General features: G+C 35.3%; 1 protein-coding gene across 4 annotated transcripts in view; it reads left to right on the forward strand.

Annotated features, from left to right (window-relative positions):
• Eip93F (Ecdysone-induced protein 93F) overlaps nt 1-22,700 on the forward strand; it is a 205,486-nt gene that overhangs the window by 162,937 nt on the left and 19,849 nt on the right. For all 4 annotated transcript variants that reach the window (XM_067763462.1, XM_067763464.1, XM_067763465.1 and 1 more), the window contains 4 exons: nt 7,891-8,307; nt 8,480-8,898; nt 10,017-10,275; nt 10,366-10,642. In XM_067763462.1, the coding sequence (XP_067619563.1) occupies nt 7,891-8,307; nt 8,480-8,898; nt 10,017-10,275; nt 10,366-10,642 (1,372 nt within the window). The remainder of the gene's footprint in view (nt 1-7,890; nt 8,308-8,479; nt 8,899-10,016; nt 10,276-10,365; nt 10,643-22,700) is intronic.

Consider the following 22,700-nt stretch of genomic DNA (forward strand, 5'->3'; position numbering starts at 1 on the left):
TTATCGAAAGGTTATCGATTTATACTTAAGAATATATAGAAATGATCAAAATTTATCAATTTGCTATCGAAAAGTTATCGTAGTGTTATCGATTTGTTATCGACGACAGGTCGGTTTGCTGTGAAACAGATATCAATAAAACTTCATATAAAACATCGACGGCATGTCTGTAACACGTCCGTAACAACCCTTGAACAAAACGGTGGCTCGATAATGATTTCTTTCTTCTATTGTGGTGTTACTTAAACCCCTCAGCGCCCTCTAGTTAATTAGTTTTCTAAGCGTACATGTGTATATTCATATATTGAATTACAAGAATTCTTAGTACTCAGTTTTTTTTAGTTAAATGGCTAATATAATCCCGATGCATACCTTTCCATGTTCAAGCTAGTACCGTGAGCTTCAATATCATGCGCCCATCTTTAGATTTTCATAGCGAGGTTTTGTTGCTGGGCTTGCCAGTTTGAATTTAAATTGCAGTCACCGCTTGCATTTGAATTGCATTACCGTTATGCACGTGCATATGTAAAGTATGCAGTTGCATTTTGCTGTACTGGCTTTTGTAACTGTCGTTTCTTGTTATTGTTGCAATGGCTTCCTCCTTTTATTTATATTTTTTTTAGCATTTTCACCAAATGTTCTCTGCGAATATTTGCTTTGAATTGTGCATATTTATGTTTTCATGTGTGTGTATGCTTATTCTTTTATTTATGCGTACCAAAAAAAATTAGTTTTATTTCAAACTTTTCCCGCTCGCATATTCAACTTGTTCCGGAATAAAAGCCAAATTCCAAACTCTGCAATGTGTAATCTACAGAACGGTCGCTCACCACCTGCAATACTTCCACCATAACCATCATCAACAACACCACCACATGCAAGTCCTGCCATAGCGTCATTATGTGCGTTGTCAATGGCGCGCCTCCATCGTTTCCTTTGCTGCTAGCCCGGTTTTCCCCATTTCATAGCCAAAAGTACACGCATGCTTTGCACGCATTTCGTTACCAATAACGTACAACTGGATGTGTCAAAAAGTTGAGACGATTTGCAAGCCATGTGACTGTATGTGTTATAGGTGAACTTTGCTCCAGCACATTAACTCCCTTTCGGTTGCAACTGCAATAAGTTGCATTTCCTATGGCATAAATAAAATTGTGCAAAAGCAAATAAGGAAAAGTTTTGCTTAAACACACCTCTCTCTCTTCAAGGAAGGTCCTTAGACATACTTGGTTTTTCGAATGCTTTACTCGCTTAGCTATTACTAAATACCACACCACTACCCGTGGGGCTGTGTCTATAGCTGAGTGCGCCCAAGTGCAAGTGTTCGAATGCTGTTTAAAAAAAAGCTTTCGGCTTGCGACTACTTCAACTGGCGCCACCCTTCCGTGCGTATAGATTCAGCTAAGCAACGCTGCTAATCCTATTGGTGTGACTGTGTGTGTGTACGTGTGTGCGTTCTATTAATTCGCCTTGTGCGTAGCCAACATTTTGAAATGCATCAGATACTCAAACAAACAAATATATGGCAGCGAAAAGGACAGTGCTCTCCTTGCAAATCGAATGCAGTTATATTTTGGCTTTGCTGTTGCACCATATCAACAACAAACATACATACATATATACATAAAACAAGTACAACTTTACTGCTACTTACTTTTAATGTTTGATTTAGTTGCTTGGCGAATTTTATAAAAAATTTTGCTGTAGTGTATCTGCATACAAACTCGCAGTCTACCCCGCTCTTATACCCTTTACCTCTGTGCGTGTAATTGTTTGGGGCAAGTTTTAATTTGGCTTACGCATGCATGGAAGTTTGAGGATTTCTTCCGCCTCACGTCGCCCAACCCAATTTCCTTTCAGTGTATGCTTCTCATTATATTGTTTGCTTGCTGTAATACTTCATAATTTTTGTTTGCACATTCTCCACTTTCTGAATTCTAATTTGACTTCAGTCAATTTTTTTTGCATATAAAAACTTTGGTGTATTAATATTTGCCACCATTCCGTAATCATGCTGCTATTTGCTCCAATTTTTTTGTGGATGTCTTCGAATAAATTTCATGAATAGTTTAAGCCAACCAAGGATATGCGTGTGTGCACAAAGTAAAAGGGGGAATATCTTATTTGATAAGTTTTACATTTAAGCAATTAACTCAAGTGACACCTGGGAAGATGGAGGGTCACTGCTGTTATCGACTCGATTTTTTTTTTTATTTTAATAGATACATTTTAAATAATGAAACAAATTTAAATATAGTGCCTAAAGGCATAGAGGCATCTGTCATAATACAAGTTTGAATGCAAGTGTACTCGGCACCCGAAAAGCTAGCTGATGAAGAAGTGAAATTTAGAAACATGTAACTATCGCCGTGTGCGTTTTTAAATTTTTTTCTAATGACAATAGCAAATTTTAAGTATTTTCTCTTTAACTAGTAACTACAAAAGTTTTGAAATTTTATCACCTAAAGGTGAATATTTATTTAAAATTAAAATTACAATTTTCTTATAGTCACTTGCGGGTCTACAATACCACCGGTTTATGTAAGTGGATGAAATTTATACATTTAAGGCCTGATGCTAGATTTGCACTGAAGCAAATGCGTAATTTTGTGTGAAAAATTCCAAATGCAACTCATTTCCTCATACAAATCGTATTTCTGAAATTACCTTGTAAAGAGTGAACTAAATTTCTTGTACCCGGCTTTAGCAAATAAAGAAAACTCTTCAATTAAAAAATACTTTAAATTTATTTCGATCATTTGACAAACTTTGCCGCAGGTTAAAAAAATTTTAGTTTTTCTGCTGTCCGTTTCAAGCGATGTTTTCAGAATGATTTTTCATACTCCCGTTTACGAGTTGCTAGCCACGTCGCATGAAGAATTACGGACTTCTCCCCTTTGTCGCTTGTCTTAATTAACAACCAATCGGCGATCGACATAAGATGTGCTTTATTTGGAACAATGAAAAGCTCTTGATGGTGATGCTGCCAGGCTGTTGGTAGCAACTTATTTGATCTATTTTCATCGCATTTTCTCTGCAAATGCAATGCACACCACCGAGTCACACACGCATGCGATCCAAACCCGGCAAGAACACAGTGGTTAAACGACATGTCACAATATTAGTGCTGTACCAGAATTTCAAATAGCAGTTTTTTTAAAGCCAAACTACGTCAATGTATTTTCTTGCTATGAATTGGTTTCCTGGCAATCGCGTTTTGCAGGGAAGCTTAAACGGGATGCGAAAGAGGCTAATGTAAATGTTTTCAAATGACTTACGATCACAGATCGTAAACCATTTTTACTCAAACCATAGATATGAAACGCCCAACATTTTTCGAAAATGACAATCAATTATGTTGTATGAGTACGAATTGTCTCCATCTCACCTATGTTATTTCTTCAATTCCCCATCTTAGAGCTATTGTGATTTCAAAAATAGTTTTCAATCACGGCCCTGAATTTTCCCTACGAATAGGAGTAGCCTCCTAAAAATATTTGTACCCCGCAGAAAAAAAATTATCAATTACTTAAAACCGCCAACTTATGCCCAACTCACTACAAGTTAGCAATAGAAAGTCAGCTATAAACTGGTTGGAAAGTCATAAAAGGCTGCTATGGCAACCATTGTACTGTGAAGTACGGAAAAAATCAAACCAAAATTATTCCTGCGGGAAAAAATTATCAATTGCTAAAAAAGCTCACTAATAGCTAACTTTTTTACGTGATTACGGGAAGTAACTCACTTTTAGTTAGCTACAAAGAGTCAGGTATTAACTGTTTGGAAATTACTAACGTTGCCTGGGTAACCACTGCAACGAAGAAATTGACAAACTTTAACCGAAATCATACAAATGGCGTTTTCTTTTCTGGAAAAATTGTACGCTCATGTTGCGCTCTTAAATTCTAGCTTTTGAACTAAGTTACCTGGTACTCTGCAAAATGGTAGCTGGTGAGATCCTTTTGTTATTCACTGGTAAATATTTTGATAAATGAACACACAAACTCACTGGAGAGCTGAAAAGGAGCAACAGGGCGACACAATTGCAGAAAAGAAAACGCCAAAAGACCTTTTCAATAATTTTTAAAACTTTAAAATAAAATATAAATATTTCCTGTATTTTAATTAGCGAGAGTTGTTCTTTTTGCTTTATACAATCTAGCTGATTAAGAAGTGAAATTCAGACACATGTACTAGTAACCATCGCCGTTTGTAAACTTTGCAAATTTTTCTCTAATATCAATATAAATATTTCCTTTCCGTCGTCAAGATCTGATTTCAGGCATCTCGAATAAAAGCCGTCTGTAGGTGGCTTTTAGTTGGATGAGATACATCGCAAATCGCGAATGTTTTTCAGTATAACAGTTACATATAACAGTTTGCAAAATGCTAACTTTTAATTTCTTTGACAAAAAGTAGTTTATTAGCAGTCAGTTGGCCAGCAAAGCATCTGACTATTTGGGGCCACTTTTATACTGTTATACAATAGTAGGTGGCTTTTCGGAGAAAATAAACAAGTAATAGTGCATGTTGGTTTATTGGAAACCAGCTTCTAGTCAGTTTGTAGTTGGCCTTTTTCTGTTGCGTATGTGTACAAACCTTTTTTCACACAAATCCCTGAAAGCAAAATAATTAGGCGTTTCAAGAGCACAAGGCGTGGTGTATGTATTAGAAGATTGCTTCGAGCATACAAAGTGAGGGCTATCATTTTGAAATTTTGCAAAAAGAGCCTATGACTGGAGTGCATTTTTGCATTTGGCGCCTAGCTGCTTGAGAATTCAGTTTGAGCGATATTATTTATATATTTATTGTTTTATTTTTTCGTATTCATACATTTACCATCATGTTTTTACTTTGCTACACATTACATTCGTTTCAATTCGATTGAGAAAAATAATGTTAAGACTTTTGACGATTTAACAGCGCTTGACATTTTATTTTTGAATATTTTATGCGTTCTAAAATGTAGCAGCTATAACTTAATATAGCTGTATTTCATTTTATTTGGGTATTGCAAAAACAGATTGCGAACGTCACACGCTTAGTGGGAATAGAGCAATTTACGCGCGATTGCATACAAAAGTTATGACTGTGATTTGCATTTTTTAAACCGCAAAAAAAATTCGTCTTTTCCTACGTGGACCTATTAAAGGAGCTATATAGTTTTTAGCTGCGCTTTAATTAAAGGCGTAGCATGCAAATTACTGTGTGTCAGAAGTTGTTAAAAGTTAGTATGTATATAATTTTTCCTACCTTTACTAAACAATTATGTTAGACATAGAACACAAATGTTTGTACATACATTTGAATATATAAAAATCACGTGTCACTATGTTTGGCGCCAATGGACTCCTAAATTACTGAACCGATTTTGAATTTGTTTTGCACCCCGTGTGTAGTTTGATCTAGCTTGAAATATAGGATAGGTTATATCTCAGTTTATACTCACCATATTATTTTATTGCACATTTTTTTATTTGTTTATACGTAATAATAAAATGTTATGTATACGCACCGGCACTCACATTTTCAGGGATGCGGATATACTTCCGTGTAATTGGTTGGTGTTTAATTAAACAACGTGCTTAACAATAAAAAATATTATAGCGAATGATATCAAGTATAGGACAAAAAAATCAATAAAAAATATTATAGCGAATGTTATCAAGTATAGCACATCACCAGGCCCGCCGAGAGGGTGGGGGAGGGGGGGGGGCGATTTCTGAAGGGACCCGCGATTTAGAGGTACTAAGACATTTTTTTTTGATTCAGGAGAGTCTCTAGTTGTTCCATGTGCAATTTTTAAGCCGAATTTCGAAAGCAACGAAAATCTGCATTTCGTTTTAATATTATAGTGAAGTGTGAAAAATAAAACTCTATATATATAAAAAGAAAGGCTAAAATGTGTGTTAGTTGTTCGCCGGTGTTTGAAGAGATGCGTCGGTCGATTTTGTTCAAACAAGTTCACACAAGTTGCGTAAACCTCACGCAGTGGTTACTGCTTAGGTTTGGTTGCGATCGACGTACAGGGTCTCGAGATATAGGCCGAATCGTGGACCCGAGTAGCCCTAGAATGTGTTTATAGAATATGGATAACAAATGAAAGCTATTGATGAAGATGGAGATAGATGAAGCGAAAAAGACGGAGGGAGGAATGAATAAAAGGATTAGGAAAAAGTGAAGAGGGGGCGAGGACAGAGTCAGGCGGAAAAAGCTTATTAAAATGTATGCAGATAGTCCAAATTTAGGGCAGGACAACGCCTGCCGGGTCTTCTAGTACAAATATAAAAAAAAATGTAAGGCGCGATAACCTCCGAAGAGATTTTTGGCCGAGCTTCTATTCCAAATTCCGTCGTGCTCCTCTTCATTTTTCCTACAAATTGGCGGGACGGGACCTACAGATGAGTTTTCACTGAGAGCTTTTCATGGCAAAAATACACTCGGAATGCTTGCCAAACACTGCCGAGGGGTGACCCCCGCTTAGAAAAATTTTCTTCTAATTGAAAAAACCTGTTTCTAAAATTTTGATGTTGCTTTGCCCATGGCGTGAACACAGGATCTTCGGTGTGGATGACGGAGCACGCTGCCATCACACCACAACGACCACATAACATACTGTAACGAATTTATTGCAATTCCCCTTATATGTAATCTTCTGTCAACGTTCGTATCGCTAAATTGTTGAATAAATAACTCCAATATTGAATAATGGAAAAATGGCCTTTATTAAAGTATACTTTGCAACGAATAGCTTGCTTAATAACCAAACTGACAATACTGCTATTGCTCGCTAGATCGCGTCTTAATCGAGACTGCTTGATAGCTCAAATCAAACTGAATTCCAGCGCCTCTACATTTGCTGCCTTTTATACTGTCTGATTTCCACGTTCGCATCTTGTACGATTTTATAGCTTCTCTCATTGCATACTTTCAGGAGTATCTCAGATATATGCATGTGTTTGTGCATTGACTCTCCGCTGCTCGTATACGTACATAGTATATATGTGTAGACGCAATTATTGTTTCGTTTATGTTGATACATCGTGATTGATCTATGGATGTGCATGATATCACTGCTTAGCATCGGTCTAGAGATAGCAGCACCCCTTAGTTTTGCTAATATTCGTAACAATACAAATACTTTTGTATTATTTTGAACTTTTTTTATGATTTTTTTTTTTTTTTCATCAGGTCGCTAATCACATAGATTTTATAGCAAATAATAGCTGCTTATGTTCAATTTTCTCTAAGCTTAGATATTAATTATAACTTTACTAACTTATATATAAAGTTGCGAACAAGAAAATGGCAGTATCGTTTTTTATTAAATTTCATGAATGATTTTTTTTTTTTCAATAGGTTGAGAAAAACCATCCATGAATTTTGTAACTGAAACTATGCAAACTAAAAAAAATTTAAAGAAAATATCGAACATTTTATTTAGAGTTTGCTGAATTCTTTTAAGTATGCAACAATGCACGAGTTATAGGTCTCTCCTATACGCATTGATTTTTGAAATGTTTTTCTGAAGGGTCTCATAGATTTTCCTCCCTATATAAAAAGCCCCATATAGAGGAAAAAATTTCAAACACCCTGTGAAAAAAAAAATATTAAATGCAAAAAAAGAATTTTAGGATAACTACAACTTAAACTTTTTTGGACTAAAATTGATTGAGCTACAAAACTACATACCTAGAAAAGTTTAGAAGACTCTAAATGAAATGTTCGAAATTTTCGTAAAATTTCCTCGAATTTACTCATTTTTTCAGTCGACTTTAATTGACGAAATTTGATCCAAATCACCACTGCAATTTTCGTGTTCTAGGCTATATATCCTCAAATAGTAATCAATTTTACAGAATGTTTTATGACATTTTTTTTTAATTTTAGGCTTAGAACGGATCGCTGAGGAGTTAATGGAACGCATGAAATGGAAGCAATGCCAAGAGCCAATAACTACGCGCGCCCATATAAGTCATACCGTAAAATCGCCAGACGAAACAGCAGCAACAGCCGAATTACCACCAGCAACAGCAGCAGCAGCAACAGCTGCCGTCAGCCTAGCAGCAGAAGAACAACCAAGCACAGAGTACAGATCTACTTTACATCAAGAACAGCGCAAAGAGGGCGATCAAATTTTGCAGTTTCAGCAGAAAAAATTGTGCTACGATATTGTAGATGCAAAAAGTGTGAACACACCATTGTACGACGAAACCAACGGATTACACACCAACGCAATAGAAGACGAATTAAAGGCCGAACAACAACAATACACCGGAATTGCTAAGGAGTGTTATCCTGCTTCAGGTTAGTGGAATTTCAAATTTGTGCTTAAAAATTAATCAAGACTAAAGTTTTTTATATGAGGATATGTGACTATTTCGCGCATAAAATCAAATCAAGATAAATAACAGTATAATTATAATGGATTACTTATCTAATTTTTTGTTTTTTCAATGAATTCTATTTTTTGTTTTAGACAACAAAACAACATCACATAATCACAATCAACTTCACCACAATAATAGTAAGTTAGGATTAAACAACAAGATTTGCAACAGCAGCAACAACAACAACAACACAGTATCATCTACATTAAAAGCAACAAATTCATCACACACAATTACTCCAGAAAACATCACGAGTGTCAACGTCCATAAGGAGAAAAGTTTATTTAGTAGAACATCACCACCGTCAAAGCACCCACCAACGTCACACCTAAAGGCCGCTGAGGTTCACTGCGTGCCCACCGTTGAACCGGTAGATTGGAAACCGAATAAAAAGTGTTATTTTTGTGTGGACGGTAGATTGCTCACGGTGAACGCTAAAGGTGAACTAGTAGCCGAGCCGGCGGGCCCAGTTGTGTCCGCCGTCGGCGGCAACCGAGTGGAGCACAGGGTTAGTTTTTTGAATATAATAATATTAAATTCTAAATTGTGCCAAATTATGAGCAGCTTTACAGGGCAAAAGAAGTTTGCATGTAAGGGCCAGTAGAAATCATTAACATATCTGAACACGATCAGAACTTATGAATGTTTTTCTTAAACCGACACCCTTTATTCGAACCATATATAAAAAAAATTAAAATAAAGTGGGAATGTATTCATATATGATTTACATGTCAATATCTGAGAAAATAAATTACTCCCTTTTTAGTATTTACCACATTTCAAAAGTGAAAATTAAAAACTAGATACAAAAAAGATATTTCGCTGGTTTTCTTTTTTAAACTCCTCACTTACCTAAGTGTTCAAGTCCGAGGGAGAGATTTTGAATTTAGGTTATTTTTAAGTGGTTACCTTTTGAACCGGTTATTTTTTAACGGGTTATTTTATGACATGGTTGTTATTTTCCTTGAATTACTCAGTCACACCTTTTTCGAATGGTTGATTCTTTTGAATCGTTTCCTTTTTTTGAACCGGTACCTTTTTTTAACTGCTACTGATTTTGGACCCGATAACTTTTTTGAAGTGAAGTACTGTTTTGTAGCTGACTACTTATGGGAATGAGTGACTACACTTTTTTTTAGGAACCCGTGACTTTCTTGAAATCGTTCATGCAACCGGTTACTTTTTTAAAACTGGTAATGGTTTTGAAAACATCGACTTTTTCAGAACTGGCAACTTTTTTTTTTTGACATTTTTCCTTTTGTTAAATTTGTAGCTTTTTTGAGAAACTTCAACAAAAATTACTGTTAAAAAGTTGCCCCTGTTCTTAATTATATTCAACCAATAGGCAAGTATAAAAATCAAATAATTGGCATTTAGTAATTAAACCCATAGCCATTAGCCATAGAAATGTTATGCATTTTGTAAGTTACTAAACTTGAACAATTTCACTCAAAGTAATTACATAAACTTATTAGATGATTAGCTGGGAAAGTACACCACGTATGATTTCAAATATACTAACATATTTCGTAATAAAATTTACTATTTAATTAAAAATATCATTTTTGTGCTTTTCTTTCTTATTAACAAAAAACTACAAACAAATAAAATAAAATATAAAAATAGCTTGAAACCGATAGCGATTCAAATGAATCATCACATATCAACTTGGTGAACAGAACAACAAATGCGGCTGTAGTGAACCCATTGGTATACAACAACAATAGCAACAATAACAGCACCAATAATAACAACAACAACAACAACAACAATAATCGCATCGACTGGAACAAACTGTTAACGACGCGTTTGGTAGATTTGCCGGCGAACATGACTTCAATGGATTCAATGGCAGCGCAATTAGCAGTCATATCTGGTTATCCAAGTAAGTGTGAACATAGTTTTAGGAAATTCTTTTAAATTTTTTTTTTACATACTCATGTCTTCATGAAATTTTAACTTTTTCTTTATACAGATTTTAATTGGCTACAATTGGTGCAACAACAGCAACAACAGCAAGCACATCAATCGTCAACGCATCAAGAACAGGTACAACAACAGCAGCAGCAGCAACAACAACAACAAACAAGTTCGGCGACACCACCTACCTCAGAAACATCGGCTGCGGCTGTTAGCCCACCACCACTAAAGGATTCACCAGGACCCAGTGATGCAACCGGTGAACAGCCATTAGATCTTAGTTCCAAACCATCGCCAAATTCATCAATTAGTGGAGATTTGAAAACAGTGAGGTGAGTAATTAGAGAGTCTTCTTTCTTTTAATAAATATATACATATATAAAAAAAGTTTTTAAATGGTTCACAAAACTGATAAGGCATGTGGGAAATGTGTGCGGAACTGTTTGCGAAATAAACTTAGGAATTCCGGGGGCATTTTGAAATATTTTCTTGGATTACTTTCCGTATATTTGCGGTACAATTTTGAACGGTTTCACCATCGTTTTCAAGCTCTTTTCCGAACTATTTTAGAATTGTTTAAAGGATAATTTTAGGCTAATTTGTCGTTTCGTAACTATTTTGGAATTACTTCGCGATGGCTTCAGCTTAATTTAATGTCCATTTTTTTATTTTTCCAAGGATCATAGCGTGAATATTTTGGGATAATTTGGAACGCTACGCTACTTTATATCTAGATAAGTTTACGGAAATCAAAAATGTATCATACATTTTTCCGTAAAAGATATGCTTAATTCCTAATATGCTAAATTGATTGCAATCACTCATTTTGCTACTATCATTTGTTCCAGTCTGTCGGGTTGATCCTTAATTTCAATTAGTTTAAATATCAATCTTCCCGATTTTATTCGAGCATTATGCATTGCACTAAAGCGGTCTGCGGGCTTTATTTGTATTGCAATCATTTCTACATATTTTGATTTTGTCTTATAATAATATGTAAATATACAGGGTGACATCTGATTTTTGCGATCTCGGTGTTTTCGGTTGCTATTCCACAACTGTGTTCATTTTTGTCGCATTTGGCATACAAATATCTTCACCACTCACTTACTTAATTGTACAGAATTTCATATTTTTGTTTATATTTATTCGGTTTTTTTTTCGTGCAATTCTGTCAGCCCAATTGTGCACGCTCTACCGCAATCTGCCCCACCACCGATGTTGTATGTGTTGTGGAAGCTCCTTCACCTGAGTGCATCAGTCCTGAATAACGACGACGCCGCCGCGGTTGTATGCGTTGAGTTCTTGTCTGTTCTGCATTAATTGTTGATGTTGCTGTCGTCTTTGTTGTTGTGCGTCTGCTGTTGCTGCGCCGTTGCTGCATCACAAAAAAGACAACAATGTTTTGTTGTTTTTGTGCATTGTCGTTAGTCTGTGTAAGATATATGTATGCATTAATTTCAGTGTCGGCGCGCAGTGGCAACATACATAAATTTATATGAACATTTATTAAAGGTGTTTTTTCATTCTCATTTCGGTTTTTTGTTTTATGCAAATTTTCGTTTCGTTCATTTTTTTCGTTTTGTATTCGGCGAAGTGTGAAAAAAATTTAAGAGTACATGGAAAAATTTTCAGGATTCATTTGTTTACACCACTCAAAAATGTAGGTGTAGATATATAAAGAAATTAGGGGTGCTGCGAAAGCGGAATTTATGAATGCTGACGCAGAAGCAGATTGCCAGCTCTTTTCAAAAACTTATATAAAATTTAGTAGCAAAGCAGGGGCAGTGGTGTAGTTGTTGTTGTTGTTGTAGCGATAAGGGCACTCCCCGAACACCTTAGTCGTCTCTTACGACAGGCATACCTGCAGCGCGTATGTTCTAAGCCCCTTACCCGCTGGGAGGGGGATTGGTGTAGTGTAACATCGAAAATAAAAATCATTCAGAAAATTGTTTTTTACAGTTGAGATTCTTCTTTATATAAAAAGTAAATTTGTTCACTTTAGTAAGCTTATGGTACGATCATGTTTCTTTTTGGGCTCTTAGAGAATTCTTCCATGAAAGCTTATCCCTAAAGACAGTATATCTTGGCGAATGTTTCTCGATATGAACACATAACTGCAAGTCACAAATAAAAATTTTGCACTTCAAATTTAACCACGCAGATGCCAGGATGTATGTAGCATCCCTAATGTAAATGCACAAGTAAGCATGAATGTACGTTACATGAAAAAGTCTCCTGCTTTTTCATAAATTTTCATGAATACATCATTCAAATTTATTCTTTACTTTATGAGAACAATAAAATAAAATAAAATAAAATAAAAGGAGCTTTACACCTGCTCAAATTTAATAACACTTGCAAACATATGAGGGACAAAACGCAAGTGAGTTTACACGAACCGATATAGGATTCCATATCAAGTAGAAGTTCCGCTTTATCGGATTAATATCTCAACATACCGAATAATCTTCAATATTGTATTAAGATAGATCGACTAGGTTTCTTCGATTTTTTCAAAAATTATCTCAAAGATCTTTTAAATATCAGTTTTTCGAATGCCGAACACCCTAGCGTTTATCCCCGATTTAGCAACTTTTGCGAAGCTTGCTAAAATTTATAATAATTTTTTCCCGATTGGATCAATTTAGTCACACAGACAGACAATAGTTAGGAAGAATCTACAATTGGGAAATGTGTGCAAAGTGTTCGGAACATTTCGGGACAGTTTCGGAGTTGTTTCGAGCTTTTTCGGGATTTTTTAAGGATAATTTTAGGCTATTTAAGCATATGTACAGGGTTATTTTGGGAACAATTTTGACCTTATCTTAGAAGTCTTGCGGAGATTATATACCCAGTTGTTGGTTTTCAATAAAAATACTACAGTTTGCTTATTCATAAAATATTAATATTTTTTGGGCGAGGCTCTCAACCTATTTTACACATTTTCAGGCTCAAACACTTATCGTCACAAAGCTTTTGTTTTCAACATATTTCGGTATGGTAAGAAAATTTATGTTCGCCTTATAGCGTTAAAAGAAATGGAAACAGATTAAATAAAATAGGCGGGCCTCTTTTAAACATTTTTTTCAAAAGTTTGTACTCCGCTGGAGCAGTCATCATTAAGGTGAAATATTAGTATAATGTAATGGTTAGATACTTTAAAGTAATACCATATTTTTGTACGGCTCAATCTTAAAAACAGTTTTTTAAAGCGGGCTTAGTCAGCAAACGATTTTCATATTTTTCGCAGACTCTATAACAAATAGCAGGCCCAACACTTTTACCAACTGCTTTTGTTTCATGTCTTGCAAGAGCTTCGTACCCAAAATTTTGCTTAGTTTTTAAATTGCGTCGCAGACTCAATATATTGCTCATGTGTTGTCACTTTATCAGTATTCCTTTATGAACTCTCCCATCTTTTCCATTTCTCAAAATTATCTTTTTCGGCACTCAACGTTTTTATGTGTGCAAGTCTATATCTATCCCGATTTCTTTATACAATTACACCCCATCTTAACGCAAATTAGGTTCAAATAACCTATGCACAACTCTGCTGGCTATGAAAATAACGCTAAATGTAAGTTTCCTCGCAATCTTTACCACGCTCCTGAAAGAATTTTTTGATTTGATCCCTTATTTCGCTCTGATTAAAATACTCTAACTACAGGTAACACAAATTACTAACAACTTTCTACTATTTCGGAATTCTCCCTGGAAAAGTTTTTGAAAAATTATTTATATTGGAATGATTTTCCACCATTCCTTGTCAAAGTAGGTTTGTATACGAATCATTCTCGTCGTAAGGCCATCTTAAGTGCAATTTTTCGAAAATAAAAAAAATCTTTCGAATTGACATCACTTATTAACGACGCAAATAGATCAGTGGTTACAAGATATGTAATTATTGCATTTTTTTTTTATATCATTTTAAATTATATTCTTTCTAGCCAAGCTTAAGCAAGCTTTCATACGTTGCAATACTTAAATGCTTATGACACATGTCCAGTTGCATTCTTGCTGAGTGCCTACCGAAAACATACCCAAGTAATTTAAGGCATACAAAACAAAACACTGCATAATACCAAAGAAAAAAAAACAATTGAAGCATGTCTACTTATTTTTTTTTTTTTTTTGTACACCAAGAGTCAACAAAAAAATTCGGCATCTACAAGCATAATTCTGTCTTCTCAGATTACATATTACATATATACATACATGTGTAAAATCACGACCTCACACTGTACTATGTAGTATTTAATTTTTTGCCATTTTGTTTTTTTGGAAAAAGACTTAGAAATAAATGCACTTCCTCGAAGGTTATATGCATCAAGCGGAAGTGTGTTTCGTATATAGTCGAGTTTTTGAATTTTTCATCAACTTTGTCTTCAATGCTGCAGTGTCAACATTGCATTATGCTCGTCGTGTAGTGCAAGTTTTTTTTTTTCTTTACGTTTCGATGTCCTGCTATTTACTGTCTGTCATTTTCCTTTGTGCAATGCTTTTATATTTGGTACCCCACGTTGATTTCTTTCGGTGTTGAATAAATCTGACAAGCGATGAGACAGCTAACATGTTTTTGAAGTTCATTAGACGAATTTCAAACTCGCTTTTGCTGATAATGATGACTGATTCAAGTGGAAGCAAGTAGAACGGTAAGAAGAAATAAGGTAGGGATAGTCTGTGGTTGCTCTGATGATGATATACCTTTCACGAATATGAATAATCGCGGTGTTTCTCAACTCATATACTTATTCGCGCTTTTTCGAAGTAATTGATTTAAAGTTTGGCAAGCAATTCGTGTGAAAAAAACCAATGCGTTTTCATATTTAGCCCAATTCTAAACAAAAATTCCGTGCGATTTTTTTCCTTTCTCCCATTCCTCGTATTCTAAATAAAAATTCCTTGTAAGTTTTTTCACTTCTCCCTTTCCTCCTATTCTGAATAATGTTTGAAAAAGCGGAAACCGGTTATGGGATAAAAGTAGGTATTTGTAATGTGGGGGAGAGGGAGATTTCTCGGCCATTTCATAGGAGTTTTTTCACTTGTTAAATTAAAGGGAATGCATCAAAATAGTTAAAGGAATTTGTTCTTTTAAGAAAGAAAACTTATTTGTACAAATTTGTGCTAAAATATGTATGTACATTCTACCACAATATTCTTTATTTTAAGTCGAAAACTATATCATAAGCAACGGAAGAGCTCTTGGTATATTTGATGCAGCCATCCAGAAATTGCGCAAGGGTTTTTTAAGAAGGCATAAATAGATTTTGGTATATGGCGAAAGACGACTTGGCCGCCAGAAAATTGCTTTGCTGAATGGAAGCAGGCAATTCCGGTGGATTTATGTTATCCCGCCGTCTTCTTCTTCTTATGCTCCTCTGTTGATGTTCCTGTGGCACTAATTCATTACTCCTTTCAGTGAATACCACATGAAATGCCATACTGTGCATTGTTTATTCATATTTTATTTCTTTATTTCAAACAAATTCGCAGCAATAATTAAATTTTTCTATTTTTTAAATAAAATAAGAAATGCACAACGAAATTTTAATTGACAAAACAGCTGACTTCGAAAATTCGAAATTCCTATTCCCCAATTATAGTTCTCCCTAGGAGAAAAGAATCGGAGGAATTTTTCCGCGGGAATAAAAAAATCCGCGAGAACAAAATTTCGAGGGAATATTTAGAATTGGGCTGATTAAATACTACGACTTTAAGTGTCATTGATTTCAATTCCATTCCGTTTCGGTCATGTTTGAGATGTGTTTGGGAAAACTAAGTTTCTCAATTTGAAAAGTAGATATTATTTTGGTTTAAAATCACTATCTAAGGTTAATTGAAATGCATTTGAGAACTAACATTAGATATCCAGCTGTTGATTAGGAGAATAATTTAAGAAGTTTGCATTATAATTTCATGAAAGATTGATATGTAAATTTTAAACCCCAATATAGGTATGAACTATAATTGTTTCTTCAGAGTTTTAGGAACAAACCATTATAAAAGTCCTTAAGGAGCAAAATTTTGCTTAAGCACCTAAATATCCGTCATTGTCATTGCCATCGTTACTAAACTTCCCGCTAATGTCAAAAGGAATTGTGAGCTCGCCTTTTACGTTGTACTTCACTTTATTACTCCCTTTTCCCAGTCCTCTGTCCCCTCCCTACCCATGCTTACTCTGTATGTAATTTCATTCTGCTCAGGAGGTCCTGTCTGCTGCTGCCATTATGAATAATTTTTGGGGAAGCGATTTTGTATGTTGAATGCATTTTTTCGTTTGAATGATATTCTTCCACTTTATTTTTGCATTTTGTCCTTATTTCTCGCATGCCTGATAAAATTATAATTGAGCTGAAACTTGAAACGAAAAAGAATTATAATAAAACAAAAAAAGGAAAAAAGTATTGAAAATAATGCGGTAGGAATAGCAGTCACGAAATAGATTGAAGAAGTATATAAAAAAAATTCATACAAATTAGAAAGCGACAAAGACTCGAATGCATAAAAATTTCAATGTCGCCGTACACTTCTGCCACCCACTTAGCCGCACCTGGCACCGCATTCATGCTGCGCTCTCACCAAAGCATTTGCTTATCGCTCGGCATCATTTAACTGTGCTATGTAATGACAGTGTGGAGAATTGCATTACCAGCTGTTGTTATTGTCATTGTTGTACTCGCACTTATTACTTGTAATGTTTTATTGTTGCAGTGTAATGCACCTGAACACATCATCCCATGACATGTTTACCATTTTTTTTGTACTTTTTTGTATGTAAAAATTTAAATTTTTTTGTATGTTTTTGGTTTTTTGTTTTAAACTGCAATGCAATTTTTGCATGTTTCAGTTATTGCTGTTTTTATCTTTGTTGAGTTCGCACTGCAAGGGTTGCTTTTCTGTCGTTTTTTACATATAAATGCACATGTATTTGTGTGCGTTTGTTGTTGTTTTTGTTTTAATGTTTATTGCAATTGCATTTTTGGCTGCATCCCTGGAGTTTTCAATGTAATGCGGACTTTTTGATGTTTTCACTGTTGTTGTTGTTGTTTTTTTTTCTGTTGTGATATTGCTACCTGATGTTGCAGTCACCAGCAATTCATTTTAATTCGTAATGAATATCTACACTCGGATATATACATAAATAGCAGCATATATATACATATATAAAGATGCATTTTTGCATGTACATACATTTGTGCATATGTATGGATATCAATACCACATATAAATTGTTTACATATCTAGATATTCATATTCCTCATTAACATTTTGATGAATCTCAATTTGAGACGCATTTCAGAACTAACCTGACTATAAATAGAGGACTGAGTATGGGAGCCCATTGGTTTCTTACACAAAAAATGTGTACGTTTTGTCAAATTTTTCTCAAAAAGTAAGCAATTTGACAATTAATTTTTGAGAAAACTTTTAGTCCCATATGATAAACCACAGCTAAAATGAAATAGAGAAACAACATTTTCTCCAACCTTTGAGAATGCTCGTTTCGCTGTTTATTCGGTATGAGTGTATACCACTAGGCACAGTATATCCGTTCTGCCATAGTATATATGTATATTCTGCAAGCAATTTCACATACTGTATTGTACATTGATGATTGTTCATAACTCGAATACTATTATAACTGGATCCGTTTCTAAAACCATAATTTTATATAATCGGTATTTCCTCACTCGACGCCATCTGGTTGTATTGATATAAACGAAAGACATTGATATAGACCCCTATGTCCGTCTGTCCATCTGTAAGTCTATCTTTAACACAATAACTTGAGCGAATTTTGAGTTATCTCTACCAGGACCATTTTTTCAATATCGAAAATTTCGAAAAGTGGAGGAATGAGATGATTATTTAGCGAATACTAATAAATTTATCAAACTTGGTTAATTAAATTACTTTACGACGCAGCCCTGCAGCGAATCGTACTAGTTCCGAATAAGCGCAGAGCTATCGTATTAGGAGATGGTTCTTGTTCTAACTCTCTTTCTCAGCGCTTTCAACTGACACTTTTTACATTGTGATGTTCTACGAAATGGCAATTGCCAACCAACCCCCCTCCCCCTTTTTCAGGCCTTTGAAAAGCATTCTGAACTGGTTGAGTCGTACGTAGTTCTGTACGAGTATCTGTCTTTGATGAATTTAGTTGAATACATATAGGAGTTCAGAGATATTGGTGAAAGTGTGGATACCAAATGTCTCACCCTGCATCCGAGGAAGGAATCAAAGTTGTGGTGTGAACCTGTCACTTTGCGTGACTATCTGACATTGCCAAAACCATTGAAGATATGATATTGAAATTAAATAATTACGAAAACACTCACTAAGTTATCCTGAAATTGTTCCAAATTGTTCCCGAAATAGTTCCAGAATGATTTGGAATATATTACCGAAGTTATCCTGTAATTTCCCCCTAATTACACTGAAATAATTTCGAAATTATCCTTAAAATATTCAAGAAATGTTGTGTTGTTGTCATGATGTGATAGTAATCCGTAAACGGTTCAAGAATATACGAAGCAATTCCATCCAATTTTTGTGAAGTCCGTCAATCTGTTATGCGTGGACAAAGGTGGCACTTGGCTGAATATTAGTTGTTATGCACACTCATCTCCCCTTGAGTGAATAACATTATGTATCCAACTTTAAATCTATGTGACCTCATTTTAATGGAAAAGGCTATGTATATACGGATATTTTTACAAGTTTCGCTTTTATTCACACTTGATATATATCCAGTTTTACTGCCGTGCGTTCAAGATGCCTCTTAAAATGAAATCCAACTGCGCAAATATGTTTTATTTTAGGTAGCCTTTGCACCACATTCTTTTCAGTAGACTAGTTCTATTCGTATATTAATAGAAATATGAAACCGCACTACTAAAGTATATGACGGATGTCATATAAAAAGGGCTAAGAAAAATTTGTCATATTTGCTAGGAGATTTTGGCCAAATATGATGAAAACTATTTTGCCGAAGAAAACCCTGGAATAATTCAACATAAAATAGCTACTCCCATACTTTTGTTCAACTTCACATTTCAACCTATTTTTGCCTTTAAAATGCATTGCGTGCATCCATAGACTCCTTGCACGCATTATCCATGCACTTCAACCTTTTTCCGAACGCGCCTATTCGGCTACATTTTTGGATTGCACATTTTTTTTTTTTTTTTTTGTTGTTGCATGAATTTCATTTTTGTTTAAAAAAATGCATTCAACGAAATTATGTGCCTTGGCTTTGTGCACACATACAAATTAAATTCCAGAAATGTGCGTGTATGCGTGTATTATGCGTGTGTGAATGAATGACGTTTGGCAATAATTTGGACAGGCATGCAGTTTTTCGTGTATTTAAAGCGCTTAAAAGCTGGCGGTAGATTTTTTGTACGTTTTTCCATCTCGCTCATTTTTTAGCCGTGGCGCCGTGTCGCGCTGCTGCAGCTGTTCGTGTGCATTCACTCACACACGATTATCAAATAAGCAACTTTATAACTGTCCAACGTCCCCGCTACCACGTTTCCCGCTGACTTCCATGTGTACACGCACACATGGAAATAAAAAACGGGAATGCAAGTAAATACTCCTTTCTGCGCGCAATGCATCACTCATACGACATGTAAACCAAAATGTACTTAGCATGTTATCATACATGCATACATATTTATATACGTCCCACTGTCAAATCCACCCTATGGCCCAACATCAGCATTTGTCCTCATTCAAATGACAAAATTGTGGAAAAAACGGAATAAAAATGCATGCGTTTCGTTTATGAAGTTGTGAGTCGAGTGGCAGCGGAGGTGTTGGCGCGGTTGTCGACTGCTGTGGCGGAGTGCAGCTGGTTTTTGCACATTTTTTTGTTAACGAAAGTCAAAATGGAAATTATGTTGAAAAAAAATCGTTATGAAAACAGCAGCAACTACAACATTTTAGCCGGGGGGAGGTGGTGGTATCAAAATTAAACCAACCGACGAATGAGCGAATGAACAAAAATGCAAACGAATGAGCACACCAACGAATAAATATACGAAAAAAATTGTGTGTTGTGGTAGAAGTGCATAGAAGAAAAAAAGAGGAAAAAAGCGATCGATATGATGCACTCATTTCTGTCTGGCGCGCAGTGTGAAGAGCATGGCCGTTGTAACACGTTTTACGTCCCCTGGCAATATTTTAAAAACAACTGCCCCTCACACCGCTTTCATTTTTAACTATGTGTAGGGCCTTCATCACAACCATTCAGTAGATAAAATCGGGCGCCAGTGGAGGTGCAATGTCGCACTTGTTCTATGCAAGCGCAATTACGGTAGTAACTGTAAATTTTCATGAGTTTACATGTATATGTGTATTGCCTGCCCAACACAGCGACTAATATAAACGTGTTATCACGCATACACACATATACACCCTCAAAAAAGTATAATAATAAACGCTCGAGAAACCAAAATTGCAAAGTCAGATTTTTTTGTGAAGAGCTTTTTGATTGTGTCCTCGTAAAAATTAATTTGAGGCAAGCGGCTTGGGCAGGACAAAGTGGTGGTTTATCGCTGTTGCCGAAATGAGGCTGTGTCTACTTGGCGTCTATATTTATATGTAAGAGTATGTATGCATGTATGTATGTGTGTGTGTGTGTGGTACTTTGTAGAACGCTTTCTGTATTTAAAGTAGAGACAAAGTGGATGACATACAATTTGTTGTTAGCTGGCGGACTGTTGTTTTTGGCCTCACTGCTTGTCTGAACTTGAGTTGAGCGCGCTGGCACTGCCAAGACGCTGAGTCGAGGCGAATAAGCGGCAAAGTAGGCGGTTGATGAATTCCCCTTGGGGACAGCTGCCATTATTTTTATTCTCTTTTAACAAATATTGGCGCAACTAATTTAATTGGATGCAAATATTGTTAGATATTGGTAATTAACAAAGGAATAAGTAAACATATTGCAATCGACAAATTAAAACAAGAACGTTTCAGCTTAAAAAAATTAACTATCTCACATCCGGCAAAACTGAAAATTAAGTTGGACAAATTTATTTGGAATTGTATTTAATGTAATTAAATATATGTAACAGTTTAGCGCTGTAATTATATCAGTTACCCTACAAATAAGGGATGATAATGTCGAATAGGAAAGTGGTGCCGCTATATAAAGATAGCAACATTTCCAGCCCTCCGTCATTGCACGGCACCGCTTTGTTGCAAAGTTGGTTCAACGTAGGCCAGCGATTCAAAATATCTTTATATTATAATATTCAAACTGTTTTTGATTTTTGTTATTCTTTTGATATTTTTCCAATGTTCATGCATTTTGAGTAAATAGAAGACAAACGTTGTTTTTATTTTCATAAAATATTTCAAATATTTGGCAAAATGTTCACCGCTTTGAGCATAGCAATATTTATTGCCCATTCGATAAGAACCGTTATCCACAGGGCGTTGTCAACTTGCTGCCAATGATTTATGAGTTTTAATCAGTGTGCTTCGGTTTGTTATCGATTAAACGGGAAATTATCCATAGCAACGTTATCTACGATACATAGGTTTATTACTAAACGAATACTGATAACAGTTCATCAAGTTGATAACACATCGGAGATATATACCTCGGCCTAATCTTTTCAAATTTTTAACTTTTCTTACAAATTGGAGGGACCATATTACCACCACACCACGGCGGCCACATTACTCTTCGATAAAGAGCTGATAATGAACAAATAACAAGCCGATTACTGAACAGTGACAAACAGATATCAAATGGATAACTCGTCGATATCGGTTGTTACCGATGAACAGTTGATAAAGTTCTTCTCAAAAAGTCTCGAAATTACACACCGAAATGGACCTCAACATATTCCTGGCATGGTTCGGAAAAAGTTGCCATCAGCGCCGAAATGATTCGAAATAATGCTTCAACAGTTTCCATCTCCAAAAGGACCCCCACATGACCCATCTAACCCGAAATATTACGTAAATCATTACAAAAAATTTTCGACTTTGGGAAAAGATGATAACAAAGTTATTCCTAAAAGATTACAAACTAGTACGAAGTTATTCCAAAAAATAATCCACTAATCACTTCTTGGTGCTTGGACCATTCTGAAAAAATCCTATACAAGTCCCGGAGAAGACCACAAACACCCGTTTTTTACGGACATAAATTTGAATAACTTTTTTTACACACTAATTCAAATTTTTAGTTTGCATAGAAATCCGAGCTCTGAATGTGATTATGCATCAGAATCTTTTGTGGATCCGATAACTTTTATAAAATCATGCCGCTACACTAAATTCTTGATTTACCTTCCATTATCAGTTATCACATCATTCAAAGCCTTCTGAGACACTCCTATATTGGTGTATATCAGTTCCGATTGCCAG

This window comes from Eurosta solidaginis, chromosome 1 (genome assembly GCF_040869045.1).
Source record: "Eurosta solidaginis isolate ZX-2024a chromosome 1, ASM4086904v1, whole genome shotgun sequence".
NCBI lineage: Eukaryota > Metazoa > Arthropoda > Insecta > Diptera > Tephritidae > Eurosta > Eurosta solidaginis.